The sequence below is a fragment of the Filicampus tigris genome, chromosome 4 (genome assembly GCF_054856515.1).
Source record: "Filicampus tigris isolate MCC_2025a chromosome 4, RoL_Ftig_1.0, whole genome shotgun sequence".
Classification (NCBI taxonomy): Eukaryota; Metazoa; Chordata; class Actinopteri; order Syngnathiformes; family Syngnathidae; genus Filicampus; species Filicampus tigris.
Window position 1 is genome coordinate 24531920 of NC_141220.1, and position 13199 is coordinate 24545118.

The 13199-nt window shown below is 46.9% G+C and overlaps 1 protein-coding gene across 1 annotated transcript in view; it reads left to right on the forward strand.

Annotated features, from left to right (window-relative positions):
- Positions 1-13199, forward strand: part of cttnbp2 (cortactin binding protein 2) — a 40553-nt gene that overhangs the window by 21723 nt on the left and 5631 nt on the right. The window contains exons 3-14 of the mRNA XM_086029012.1: positions 1246-1476; positions 5184-6537; positions 8240-8503; positions 8670-8769; positions 8882-9032; positions 9884-10084; positions 10197-10314; positions 10428-10715; positions 10797-10892; positions 11933-12012; positions 12346-12432; positions 13087-13186. Coding sequence (XP_085885138.1) covers positions 1246-1476; positions 5184-6537; positions 8240-8503; positions 8670-8769; positions 8882-9032; positions 9884-10084; positions 10197-10314; positions 10428-10715; positions 10797-10892; positions 11933-12012; positions 12346-12432; positions 13087-13186 — 3070 coding nt within the window. The remainder of the gene's footprint in view (positions 1-1245; positions 1477-5183; positions 6538-8239; positions 8504-8669; positions 8770-8881; positions 9033-9883; positions 10085-10196; positions 10315-10427; positions 10716-10796; positions 10893-11932; positions 12013-12345; positions 12433-13086; positions 13187-13199) is intronic.

Genomic DNA, 13199 nt, shown 5'->3' on the forward strand with positions numbered 1-13199 from the left:
GGCTTTTGCGACGCACGCAGGTGGGACGTACGTCAAACAAAGAATCCACTGTGTAGTTGCGTTGTCACGCCCCGTACACACCGTAATCATCATTTTGGCAGTGAAAGATAAACACTTTAAAGGACGCTACCGACAAATGTGTTCTGTTCTTGTGCTTTTGAAGGTCAGCGGCACTGAGCCGATCCTGTGCAGCTCACGCAACCGCAGGCACGCACACGCGCACAAAGTCAATAAATTGACATGCTCGTCGTAACACATCGCTCAAGGTCTGACGGGCGTGGTCAGCTGAACTCCTCCCCCGCCTCCCTGTGTCTCACCCTTGACAAAGTGGCTCTCCACAAGTTGACTGACGGCGCATTTACGCAACATATTGAAGTAGAAATGTACACAATGTCATTTAAAAATCAAGCATTCATAAATATATAACAAACTAGATCTGTGTGCAGTTGTCCTGTAATCCGTGGGCACTTGATCATTCTCGATTGTACCAGACCATTGCTGTGTTTATGTACCTGACCAGTATTGTGTGTACTTGACCGAGGTTGTGTACCTGATGGTTTTGTGTGTGTGTGTGAGTGTGTGTGTGTGTGTAAAAGGCGCTTCTCGATACATTGGGTGCGATACGATTCAGTCGATTTATTTTAAAGTACGTTTTGATTTGGTTGGATTCAATGGGATTCGATTTGATATGGTACGACTCAGTTTGAGGGGCTATGCTAAGGTTAACTCGTTGCAATGGTGTGCCCAACTTTTTGTCTTTGTGCACCAGCACAAAAGTGAGGTTTTATAGGGTTACTCTTTTACTCTTTTACTCTTTTTTTTTTTTTTAAACAAAATTGCTGCCTATGTTTTTAAGCAATGTTGACTGGTAAAGGATTAACTAACAATCTGGTCATCATAAAGTTCTTATATTTCAATCACTATTCCACAAGATAGGAAATGTTCTGTGTCAGAGTTTTGGTTAGGACTTTTGAACACATGAAACCTTAACTTAACATTCAAGAAGTCAGAATAAATGATTTTGTTGATGTTATTTTTTTTTTATGTTTCAACCAAATGGAGGCTTTAAGATTGGTGAGACTCAAAAGCCGGTATTGTGTGGACCCGAATGAAAAATGCCAGCTTTTACTGTCAGCGTGAACGGGACTTCAAACATTCTGTTGTTGCATTTTCTTGCTGCCATCGCCTGCCGAGATTTTAGCTCATTTGAAGTTGTCTACATGTATTTTGTCCTTTCTCCGGCAGGCTCAAAGAAAAGAAGTGTTCCTGCAGGAGCGCTACAGCCGCTACAGCCTGACCGACCCCTTCCTGGCGCTGCAGCGGGACTTTGAGTGCGGCGTCCCGCGAGGCGACAAGGAGCGGCGGCCGTTGGGCTCCAGCCCGATGTCCGTCCTGGAGGCCGTCATGGCGCACTGCAGGAAGATGCAGGAGCGCATGTCTGCTCAGTTGGCCGCTGCCGAGAGCCGCCAGAAGAGGGTAACGCTCCGGGTGGAGTTCACTATTCGTCACCTAACTAATGCTCGTCCGTCTTGAATACTGTACGCACTTCAGATTGGGTGGCAATCGGACCAAAGCTCGACAGTTATGGAAATGGATAAAATGAGCTGAAACGGGACGAAAAAATATCTGACTTCCTTTGTCTTTTTAAGCATGGCTTCTGAAGAGTTTTTGGGGGGTCTATTGATGACAGATATATCCATAAAATGTCAGATTCTATAAACCTGTAAAACTGGTTTCAGGAGCACAATTTAAAAAATGGACACATGAAAGTATAAGGACATTTTTTTTTGTTTTTTTTAATTGTCCATCCATTTTCACACACGGTGTGCGCAAATGCATGTTTACACTACAATTCCCACTCTTCTGGTGTGTCATTTCTATTTTCGACTCTTGACTAAGTGTGTACGTGTATGAGTGTGTAAGTTTTTCCAAGGGTCACTTTGGGATTATGTGCCACCCCCACACCCCTCCTGCTGGGAGGTATGCTATGGTGGATTTGTTTAGATGAGGGAAAAACATGGGATTATAGCATTCAGAAAGCAAGTTTAGAGAAAAATGCAGTGCGTCCTTTCCTTGAACCTCCTGGAAATTACAGATATGATGGAGCCGAGCGCCAGCTGGATGGTTTTAAGTCAACCACATAAGAAGGAGGAGCTATGCTGGGAGTAGCCAGTTAAATATATATACTATGCTTGTGTGTCTGACTGTGTGCGCGCGCGTGTACTATATTCTACATGTGCTTAAATATACAGTTGTGTTCAGATCCAGAGCAGCCTGTTTAAAAATAGCGCCTGAAGCACAAACTCAATTTCCGTATTCACACAGTGCAAGGATGCAAACAGAAAGGTTTGCTGTATTGACCAGTGGGTGGTATGCGAATAAAGCAGTAAAAATGAACACAACAAAAGTGGAAATATTTTGATCATTTAAATATTTATGCGTATCAGCTAATTGGCTGCAATACACCGGCAAATCAGTGCGTTTTAAAAGCACGGCTCCAGCGCATGAGGTCTGTTCCCATTTTGAAAAAATAATAATTAAAAAGGAGCAAATTTAGTATGAATGTATTGTATGTTAAAATGCATTCCTAAAAAGAACGCAAATTTATGATCTTAACACCTTCCTAAAAAGAAAAAAAAACGTTTAATCTCCCAAAGAGAAGCTCAAAAGAGCCAAACGATTGATGGTGCACTTTACTAAAAAGAAGGAAAAATTGTTGCACTTTCCTAAAAAGAAGACAAACTTTCGATGTTGCACCTTTCTGACAGGAGGATATACTATAGAAGTTACTTTTTCCTAAAACAAAGGAAAGGCAACATATGGCTGACGCACTTTTCCTTCAATGAAGACAATCTTTTGAAGTTGGGCTCACCTAAAAAGATCAACTACAACAGCCAAAACAGCCATGTTACACGCTCATTAGTAGAAGGAAAACTATTGATTGTCAACTTTGTTAAAAAGAAGACAAAACTAATGATATGAACACGGGCAACTTGACCATTCTCAATCTCCTTAAAAGAAAAGAATGAAGCTGTTTTCTGGTAAGGAAAGACTAAATCACAACGCAGAAATGCATTTTTCCAAGCTCCAAATTCACGAGCTTTGCTTACGCGAGGTGATTGGTGACCGCAAAGCAGCTGCTGGCATGTAAACGGATCGGTGGCACAGGCAGCGGCTTCACGAGGAGAGGAGCATCTGCCCTCACTGGGATATTGGCGTTGCTGGGTAGACTGAATGTCAGCCGCACGCTCGGCGCTATCTTTATCCGCACTCCCTTTTCCGCTCTCGTCATCGTGCTGCTGCGAGCTCGCTGATGAATTATCCACAAGCTCAACACAGGAGTGACGTTTATGTGGAACGCTCGCAGGATGATCTTTTTTTTTTTTTTTTTCTTTCCCCCCATGTAACACACTTCCACAAAAACTATCCATGAGTAGGAAAGACCATTTTGGCATAATACTAACTTTTAAGTTACTACTTTACCTTTACGTGTCAAGAAAAAAGACTTTAAAACAAAAGAAAAATTAGCTCATTTGGAACAGTATGACCTATTAGGCAGAACATGAACCCACACAAAATTGTGGAACGACCATGTCAGGACCTACTGGAACGCTTATTATTGTCCAATCCAAATTGGGTGGAATTATTAAATTGTGTAGCACCAACAAATTGTGGCGCAACCACACAAAACACTCAGATGCCACACTTTCATTCGTTGTATCGATGTTGCTGTTTTAGCTAGCAACAGAGTTCAAATTGGCTAAACAGTTAACTCTTCAATGCCTGTGCTAATCCTATTGTTAGCACATGAAGTAACATCTTGCGTTTATCTCCGTCAAAATTCATGACACGCCGTCTGTGATGTCATACAGTAGCCGAACGTGTGTGGCATTTTCCGGAGCCTTGGCGGAGGTCTGCTGAGAGCGTAATCTGCTGCCATTTAGCAGCTGGCGGCAGCGGCTCCTTCCTCTGAGCAACAGCTGGCTTGTTAAGGCCTCGTCACAACTTTTATCGGGGAGCCTCATTTGCGGGGTGGAGCCCCGCTTAAGCTCCTTCACCCTCGCCGCAGAGCTGCCGCCCGGCTAACAATAACGCTGGCCTTCCAATTATAGCACAACCGGTCATCGCAACTCATTGTAGGGCTGACCCACAACTACTACTGTTACACAACCTAGCTAAAAAAGTTAGGTTCATCGGTTGTTTTGTTTTTATTTGTTATTTGGTTGGTTCATTTGTTGCCTGGTCAATCGTTTCATTTCTTACTTAGTTTGCTGCTTGTTTAATTAGTTAGCTCGTAATATGTAATTTTCGAATTGGTTGTTTTGCTGTTTTGTTGATTTGGGTGGTTAGTTTGTTTTATTAGCTAGTTCTTGAGTTAGTCCATGAATTTGGTTGGTGTTTCTTAGTCAGTTGCTTACTTAGTTTTGGGTTTGTTGATTTGGTCAGTTGGTTAGCTATTCATTTTTTTTTTTTTAATTTAGTGTGCAACTTAGATAGTTGCTTAGTTCAGAACTTGGTTGGTTGGTTAGTTAGTCATTCTGTCCTTTGTCTAGTCAGTCTGGTAGGTGCTTGATTAGTTTGTTACTTGTTTGGCTAGTTGTAGCTTTATAGGTTTAACTAGTTCCTCTGTTAGTTGGCTGGGTTGTTTGTTTGTTTGTTTGCTTTTATGCTAGTTGCTTGCTTAGTTTGTCACTTGGCTGGCTAGTTGGTTTGCTAGCTAGCTCCTTAGTTAGTTCTCTACAAAGTAGTTTTTTGGTCCATTTGTGAGTTTGCAATTTTGCTTGTTGCTTAGTTAATTTCGTTAGTCGGTTAGTTAATTTGTTTGGTCTGTCATTCCTTTTCTTTGTAAATTAATTTGATTGACAGCAAAGCCAAGTGATCAAAGCGTAACATAGCGGAGCCGGTCATAATCTAATATAATGAAATGTAGCCAAGTTGAACACTGTAGTGTTTACAATGTTTGAATTGTAGCGTATTTTAATGAAGTAGAAAGCTGCAGTGTGTAAGGTAGCAAATCCAAAAGTCGCACAGTCCGGCTGCTGTTGTAGCAAAGTGAAATGTATCGGTGTAACTTTGCAAAACCTAACTTAGCCGGTTGAAAATGCTTGCGTGGCACTTTCTATAACGGGCTAGCTTAGCTCGCCACGGTGTAAAGATGCCGTTTTGTGTTGTTCCTGCGGCAGCTGGAGATGGAGAAGCTGCAGCTGCAGAGCCTGGAGCAGGAACACCGGAAGCTGACGGCGCAGCTGAAGGACGAGCGCGAGAAGAACAAGCACATCGTCATGATGCTGGTGCGCGAGTGCAAGCAACTGGCCACGCGCGTGGTGGAGGAGTCGCAGCGCTTCGACGAGCTCCAGGCCCGACTGGACGAGGAGGGCCGGGCCTCCGGGCGCCTGCGGGAGGAGCTGAGCGCCGAGCGCCAGCGCGGCCAGCAGATGGAGGCCGAGATGGAGAAACAGCTGTCCGAGTTGGACACCGAGCGCGAGCAGCTGCGGGCCAGGCTGGGCCGCGAGGAGGTTGAGAGTCAAAACCTACGGCAGCAGGTGGAGCAGCTCAGAACTGAACGCGGGGGTGCCAAGGACGGCGGCGCCCAACCTGCCGCCCCCGCCTGCACGCCGCCCAAAGCTTCCGTGTCTGTGGCCACGGACCCCGTCGGCTCTCGAACAGCTTCCTGCCAAACGGACCAGCCCCTCCCCGAGGTGGAGGGTCCCAAGAAGACTCCCCTCGCCGTGGCCGCCAAACCAACCACGGGCCCTTACGCCGGTCTCAGCCTGCCAAAGACCGCCGGCCGGGGAATCGTCCACAGCAGCTCGGGAGGCCTGGCGCAGAGCGAGAACGGCTCTGAGGCACATGCCGCCCCCCATGGCCTACCCAGTGGGGTCAGCCCCCGCGTCCAGGCGGCCCGCTACAAGTTCCAGGAACAGGACCAAAATGGCACGGCCTCTCAGAGTCCTCCGGCCCGCGATCCCTCCCCCACCAACCGGGACAACTTTGCCGCCAAGCAACAAGCGCGCCACACCGTCACCCAGGTCCTGTCGCGCTTCACCAGCCCACCGGCAGGCGGGGCTGGAGCGCTGCGGCCCAGCCTGCCGCATTCGGCCTCGGAAGGAGGGCCCTTCCCCAGCCGCCTCGGCCACCCCATCGGCCTTAAGTCCCCCACAGTGGCCAGGATCGACCGAGGAAACCCTCCTCCCATCCCTCCCAAAAAGCCCGGCCTCTCCCAGACCCCCTCGCCCCCTCACCCGCCCATGAAGGTGGTGGGGGACAGCGGGCGCTCTCATGGGGCGGGGCTCAAATCAGCGACACCCCAGCTTCCGCCCAAACCCGCCCTGGACCTAGTACCAGCCCTGACGGCCTCTCAGGTGGGTGCATACCCCCTCCGCCGCTCCCCGGGGCCCGACCAGTTTGCAGAATGCCCCCCCGTCGTCACCCCTGCCGTCCCCTCCATCAACCCCCTTCCCTCCTCCCTCTCCATTAGCGGCCCATCCAACTGTAGCCCCCGTGCCCCCGCAGACAGCCCCCTGGCAACAGCATCAGGTAAAGGGGGACCTCCCCCCACCACTTCCCACGTTCTGTCTTTCTCCAGTTCTCGCCACTGCCTCTCTTCCAGCTGTCTTTTTACGGCGCCTAGCCCAGCGTATAGCATAGCATAGCCTAGGCGGGCGTAGCCCAATATTTCACAGCGTAGCATAGCATAGCACAGCATAGCACAGAGAGAGACCAGTCGAAGAGGCTGATATTGAAGTAGGACATCCAGGCTGCATTCTTAATTCTCCTCGGTGCTGTAGCCGTGCTCGTCCCACAGTTTAGCAACACCTCTGCTTGCAAGAGAAAAAGCTACAAGAGGGACATTCTGAGGCCTGCGTTTGAGTTCAAATATTCCTGATGGTCACCCCTTTCCTCTCTGAAGCTGATGCCAGTGGCTGCTCTCACCTACCCTCTGCCTTTCCAACCTATACTTAGCATGCCCCTTTCACGCACCCTAACCTCTCGCCTCCTTCACTGGTCTTCTGGTTTTTGCACTTTGCAGGTAAAGCAAACAAGACTCCAAGACCACCGTGTGTTTTTGATTCCTATGAAATGGTTTTTTTTTTTTTTTTTTTTTTGCTTTTCAATTCATGGCTGGTTTTCATTTGTCTTCACTTGTTGGACATTCGACTTGCATGGAAGCTGGTATTTCCCGTCATGATCAGCAGGTGGCGCCTCCACTAGTCAGGATATGTTTTCATGAGGAGTTTTCTTATTAGTGTTCCCCTTAAGTCCATCAGTACGAACGAGGTGTAGCATTGCTGAGCGCGATGGAACAGATTCAGTGTGACGGGTAGTAACTTACAAAAATATAACAGCGAAACGTAACGTTGCAAAGCGGAACGCAGCCAAGCCGAATGGAACAATCGAATATTTTTAGAATCGAATATTCCATCGATTAATTGAGAAATAGCAAAATATTTTACTTTGTATTAAAGAGTGTTAGGAAACCGTTTTTCTGTGATTACGTTTTATTAACTGATTTGTGTTTATTTGTTATTGTTTAGTGATGGGAAAAAAAAACAATTACACGAGAGGGATTGATGTTGTGCTCACCGACCTTTTTGAAAGTTATTCATTTCCTGGTTTGGTCATTGTTTTCCAGGTAAAAGATGTTTACAAATACCTCATTTTGATTAAACACAAAAGATTATCCGTCTGCTTAAACGGACTACAGAAAATCAGAGAATGATTTCTGTTGAGAGGCTGAAATCAGACGGTTTGAACTTTTAAGTTAACTAAACAATGAACGCTTACTAAATTATTAAAATGGTTGTCAATGAATTTGAGAATCGATTAGTTGTTGATTTTATCAATTAATTTTGACACCTCAAAGTTTAAGCGTAACACAGCAGAACCTCACTTTGCCAAGTCAAACAAAGCGTAATAATGATTGACTGGGTCATGTTGCAAAGTGTAACTTTGGCAAAACCAAACTGGTGTGTCATGCAGCGGGACCTAACTTTTTTTGAACGCCGGCGATGCGCAAGTTAAGTGCGTAACGAAACATAGTAGCTTGTTGTCGTTTTTAATATTCTGTTAGCGTGTGATTGTGCTTCCGGGTACTCAGAGCATCTCGTTCCCCTCCTCCTCTTCTTCCTCCTCTTCAGCACTTCTAGTGTCGTTGTCAACCCTCTCCTAGTTTAACCTGTTCCGTCCCTGCTCCCTGTGCCCCCCCCCCCCCTCTGTCCTGCCCCCCTCCCCCCCGCAGGCTGGTGTCCCTCCGTAGTGTCCCCTCTCAGCAGCTGTGGGCCCGCTGCCCTGGACGGCGGGCGGCCGCTGCTCCTCCTCCAAGCTGCTTCCCAGGGAAATGTCACTTTATTGTCAATGCTGCTTCACCAACCCCACCCTAGCACGCCCGGCCACGCCCACCTCGCCACTGCCACGGACAACCAGCCTACCCGCCACCCACCACGAGACCTCCTCCACAACTTGACTGCTGCCTTGTTTGCTGCTGCTCAACACGGACACGCCGGTGGGTCAACCTCTTCCGTTGGCTTGCAGGTTTTCGATATTCGCCCGGGTCCCGCTCGCTAATCTGTACGGATCGTGAGGGTTCACTGTATTTATTGATTATCGGTTATAGAATTGATTGTTTTTTTATTTATTTATTTATTTTTTTTATGGTGCATTGGGTGCAGAGTGCGTGAAGCTGCTGCTGTCTTCCGGCTCACCTGCCGATGTGTCCGACCGAAACCGATTCACACCTTTGCACTTTGCTGCCTCCCACGGCCACAGCGGGTGAGTATAGACACACAACACACACACACACACACAAAAAAAAAACCCAACAACACTGGTAAAAATAATCACAGTTTCACCTTCTACTGATTTTTTTTTTTTCCCTCTCCAGCTGTGTGGAGGCTCTGCTGGCCGCAGGCGCGGCTGCGGACGCGGCTGCGGACGGTGGCCAGACTGCCCTCTTCCTGGCTAGCGGGGCGGGCAGGAAACACTGTGTCCATCTCCTGCTGAGTGCTGGCGCCGATCGCTCCTGTATGGCCACGGTATATATCACTGCACACTTTTTGGAGTTCCAGCAACATCTGCTTTTCGCCATTTTCGAATCACTTAAGAACTCTTAAGGCTTGATTTGAAATTGGATGACTGGATAAATGGATGGATGGGGAGAAAGAATGAACCTTGCTTCCCAGGTTGCCATGACAACCAGAAGTGGCCCACTGGGTGCCCTGGATGTGATCCACTTATATTGAGTGTCTTGGGGTTTTTTTTGTTTTTTTTACTGCACTTGACATGCTTTTCCCTGCGATGCTGGAGAACATCTGCAGCAGTGTGACCGGATGTATTTTTAGCCGCCAGCTGATGTTGGTCAGTGGGTGGACTCAAAGGTCGCCATGTGACTCTGTAAAGTGGCAACGTCAAACTGTGTTTAATGAGCGTGGTCCTTCATTTTGGAAGGTTCACTGGAAATGATCCCGAAAAGAGCCACTGCCAATCCAAAATGTGTGACTTCCTGCGTCTTTTCAGTCCCGGCTTCTTGAGTCTTTTTGTCGTTCTACTCATGACGGACATGCCTACATGGAGCTAATTGAAATTGGCTTCAGGGGATGCATTTTCAAACCATTCCAGTTAGCGCTATCCAGCTGACAAGTTTGTCTCTGGAAATGAGCGCTTAAAATGGCCGCTTCAAACAAAAATGGCTGACTTCCTCTGTCTTTCCGAGCATGGCTTCTTGAGACTTCTTTTTTTTTTTTTAAAGATTCTTCTCATGACAGACATGTCTCACAAAGAATTCCAGGCTTGCTCCCAACCCATTTTGCTAATAATAATGATTGGGGGGGGGAAAAAAAAAAATCTGAAGTATTGATTGGTCGATGCACTGTGGTCTTCTGTGCAGGACGGCTGCTCGTGTCTGCACGCGGCCGTGCGATCAGGCCACGTGGACACGCTGCGTCTGCTCCTGTGTCACCCCGGGCCCGGAGACCCCGCTGCGACCCTTCAACCCGATGGAGCCCCTGCTCTGCCCGCTGCCCTGCTCAACCACGCCAACGCAGACGGGTGGACGGCCGCTCATATGGCGGCGGCGCTCGGCCTGAAGGTGGAATAAACGAAACCAGCTGCCATGCACTGACTGACAATGTTGGTGTTAATATTGTGTGTGTGTGTGTGGGTGTGTGTGGGTGTGTGTGTGTGTGTGTGTGTGTGTGCAGGAGTGTCTGGAGGTGCTGTGTAGCCACCGTGAGCAGGACATCGAGAGGAGAGATAAATGTAATCGAACCATTCATGACGTTGCTACAGATGACTGCAAAGATCTCCTCGAAAATCTCAGTGAGTGTGCGCGCACTTGTTTATGTGCACAATAAATAGCGTTATGCTAAAAAAAAAAAAAATGGAGATTTATAGCTTGGCTGTCGTTTTAAGTGATGATCTCCATGTTGCAGATCAGTACCGCGTCCTGGTGCGTCTCCAGTATTCAGATGGTGCCAGAGCCAGTTCCTCGATGTGTTCCATGGATGATGATGAAGATGATGATGATGATGATGAGAAGCAGGCCGGTGAGCTTCAGTCAGTGCTGTGCAGACTGTCAGTGGATCGCTCCATGCGCTGGTCTCAGCTGAGTGCCGCCATTGGCCACGCCTTCAACGCACATTTGCACATACTGTGCGGTGAGGACGCACAGCGCCCCCTGCTGGGCCTCACACCTGCCAGCATCGCCGGCGTCCTGATTGGTGAGAAGCCTCATTTGAAATTGTCATTCCCTTCGCTCGTCCTCCGGTCACCAATGCATTTGTATGTCTGTGTCGTTGCAGGAGGAAGTGAGTGGCGGCCTGGTCAGGAACTTCCTGTCTCACCTTGGGACCTAGTCCGAAAACCTCTTAGCCAGGTCATCACCGTCAGACTGAAAGGTAAAAAAAAAAAAATGTGCTGTCAAATTTCACATGTAACATTTAAATAATGTTTTATTTACGTGACATTCATGTCACATGCACATAATGTATCAATATGGTACATTGATGTAACATATCGTCACACATGTCCAATATTGTCTTTTTTTTTTTTTTTTTCACATTAATGGGATGAAACGGGGAAACCCCATTAACGTAAAACTTTTTTTTAAAAAAGGAACACAGGACAACAACGATATATTACTACCCATGTAACACCAAATGACTTCCTCACACTATCTCTGTCAGCCATGTGGTGTATATGTAACATGCACATTACTTATATGTAACATTCATGTAAAGTTCACAAAAAACATTAAATCGCACCGCTCCCGCTTACAGCTATGCGACATGTGACATTTACTCAACAGTCATTTGACATTGGTACAACAACAATTCCAGTACAATGCTTAAAGCGGAAGTCAACCCAAGCATAATTTTTTAAAGAATATGTTCCCAGCAGGCCCACTAGTGAAACACAGCATTCTGATTAATTTTGCGTTTGTGGAATATAAGTTAAGTAGCAAAATGCACTTGTTTTTAGCCATCCCTGGGGGTGGCCATTTTGTCTTCTGTCGACTGAAAATGACATCACAACTACTCACAACGACCAATCACGGCTGACCCGTTTTCTGAATCTGAGCCGTGATTGGTCGTTGTGAGCAGTTGTGATGTCATTTTCAGTCGACAGGAGACAAAATGGCTGCCCCCAGAGATGGCTAAAAACGAGTGGATTACCTCTTATTCCACAAAAGCAGTATTTATCAGAATGCCCTGTGTCAACTAGTGGGCTCCGCTTTAAGATTTAAGTAACCAACAATTACGTAACATTTTTGTAGCATTCACATACACGCACGTAAATATCCATGTAATGTGAGCTTTGGGTTTGGGGAAAAGCCTGAATTTGCCTTATTGTCAATTCAGATGACGCTATGTGAACTGCAACCGACGGACCGCTCGTAAAAATTGCATGCGCCTGTTTTTTTTTTTATTTGTCACAGGTCTTTCTGAGTCGTGTCTAGATGAGTTGGCTCTGGAGTCTCTCTTTCCGCTGCCTGTGCTGCTCAACTACGTTCGCTTGGTACGCACGCACGCACACGCACACAGATAATAAAATGCTGATCAAAAGTAGCATCGGTAAGAAAAGTGCTGCAGGCGTCTGATGTGCTGGCTTAAAAAAAAAAAGAGATGGCCTTTTTGGTTTGGCAGCTGTAGCGCCGCGTCGCCTGTCGTGTTTGTACAGTATTTCGATTTAGTCCAAGATATGATATCGCCGGGCAATGAGGGCTAAGCATCCATTGTGCCATCCATATTTTCTCCCAACCTGCAAGCAATATTGTTCACTTTTGCCCCATGCCATGCAGATGACGTTGAATCGCATAAACGTGTTGTAAGATTGTGTTCGATGCGACAGGTGGAGCAATACGGGAGTGTCATCTTTCACGGCCTGGAGGACAGCTGTCAGGATTACATCGCCGCTTTATTGGCTCGCTGCATCAAGGTGTGACGATCATGACGATGAAGGCCAAGATGATATCAACCGTATAGGGCTGAGGCGTTTCATGTATTTTATTGATAATTCATGTTTGCGAGACAGGACCATTTTCCTTTTTTTTTTCTTGGTACAACTTTTTTTGTGCTCATTGTGTAACACCCTAAGATGGCCGACCAAGTGCCCTGTCCCTTTGAAAATACGGAAGCAGGCCGGTAAATTTCTCGAGCTCATGCAATGAAAGCTCGGGAATATTTTTGGCAGTGGCGGAAGTTAACAGCTTCAATTTAAAAACTGTGAATATCATTTTGTTGCTGATTTTAAAAACATTAGAAAATGGCCATTATGTTTTGTGCTAGCCATCTAAAAATAGTGCCGGGCGCCACCTGGTGGCCTCTTGGTGCCTATGTTGAACTGAGGGGAGGAACTTGATGTCTCTTTTATTACAGCAAAGGGGTAAACTGATTCATGTAATCTTTTGTTGTTTTTATTTAAATTTCATATCACGGATATATAAAATAACAGTATTTAAACCCTAAACAAAAATGTAAGATGTAAAAGAACAAGTTTTGCTGGCTGCAATTTTCCAGCTGCCTGTGTGAGATTGTGTTGAGTTTCCATGACAACAGGCCCCTCTCCACCTCCCTCCCTCCCTCGTGTCAGTCCAAGCAGGAGGCGGGTGGTCAGGCGTGTGAGGTGGTGAAGGTGCAGGTGCAGCACAGTCTGACCAAAGAGCAGCTGCTGGACGCCCTCGTCTCCTGCGGTGAGCTCATCGT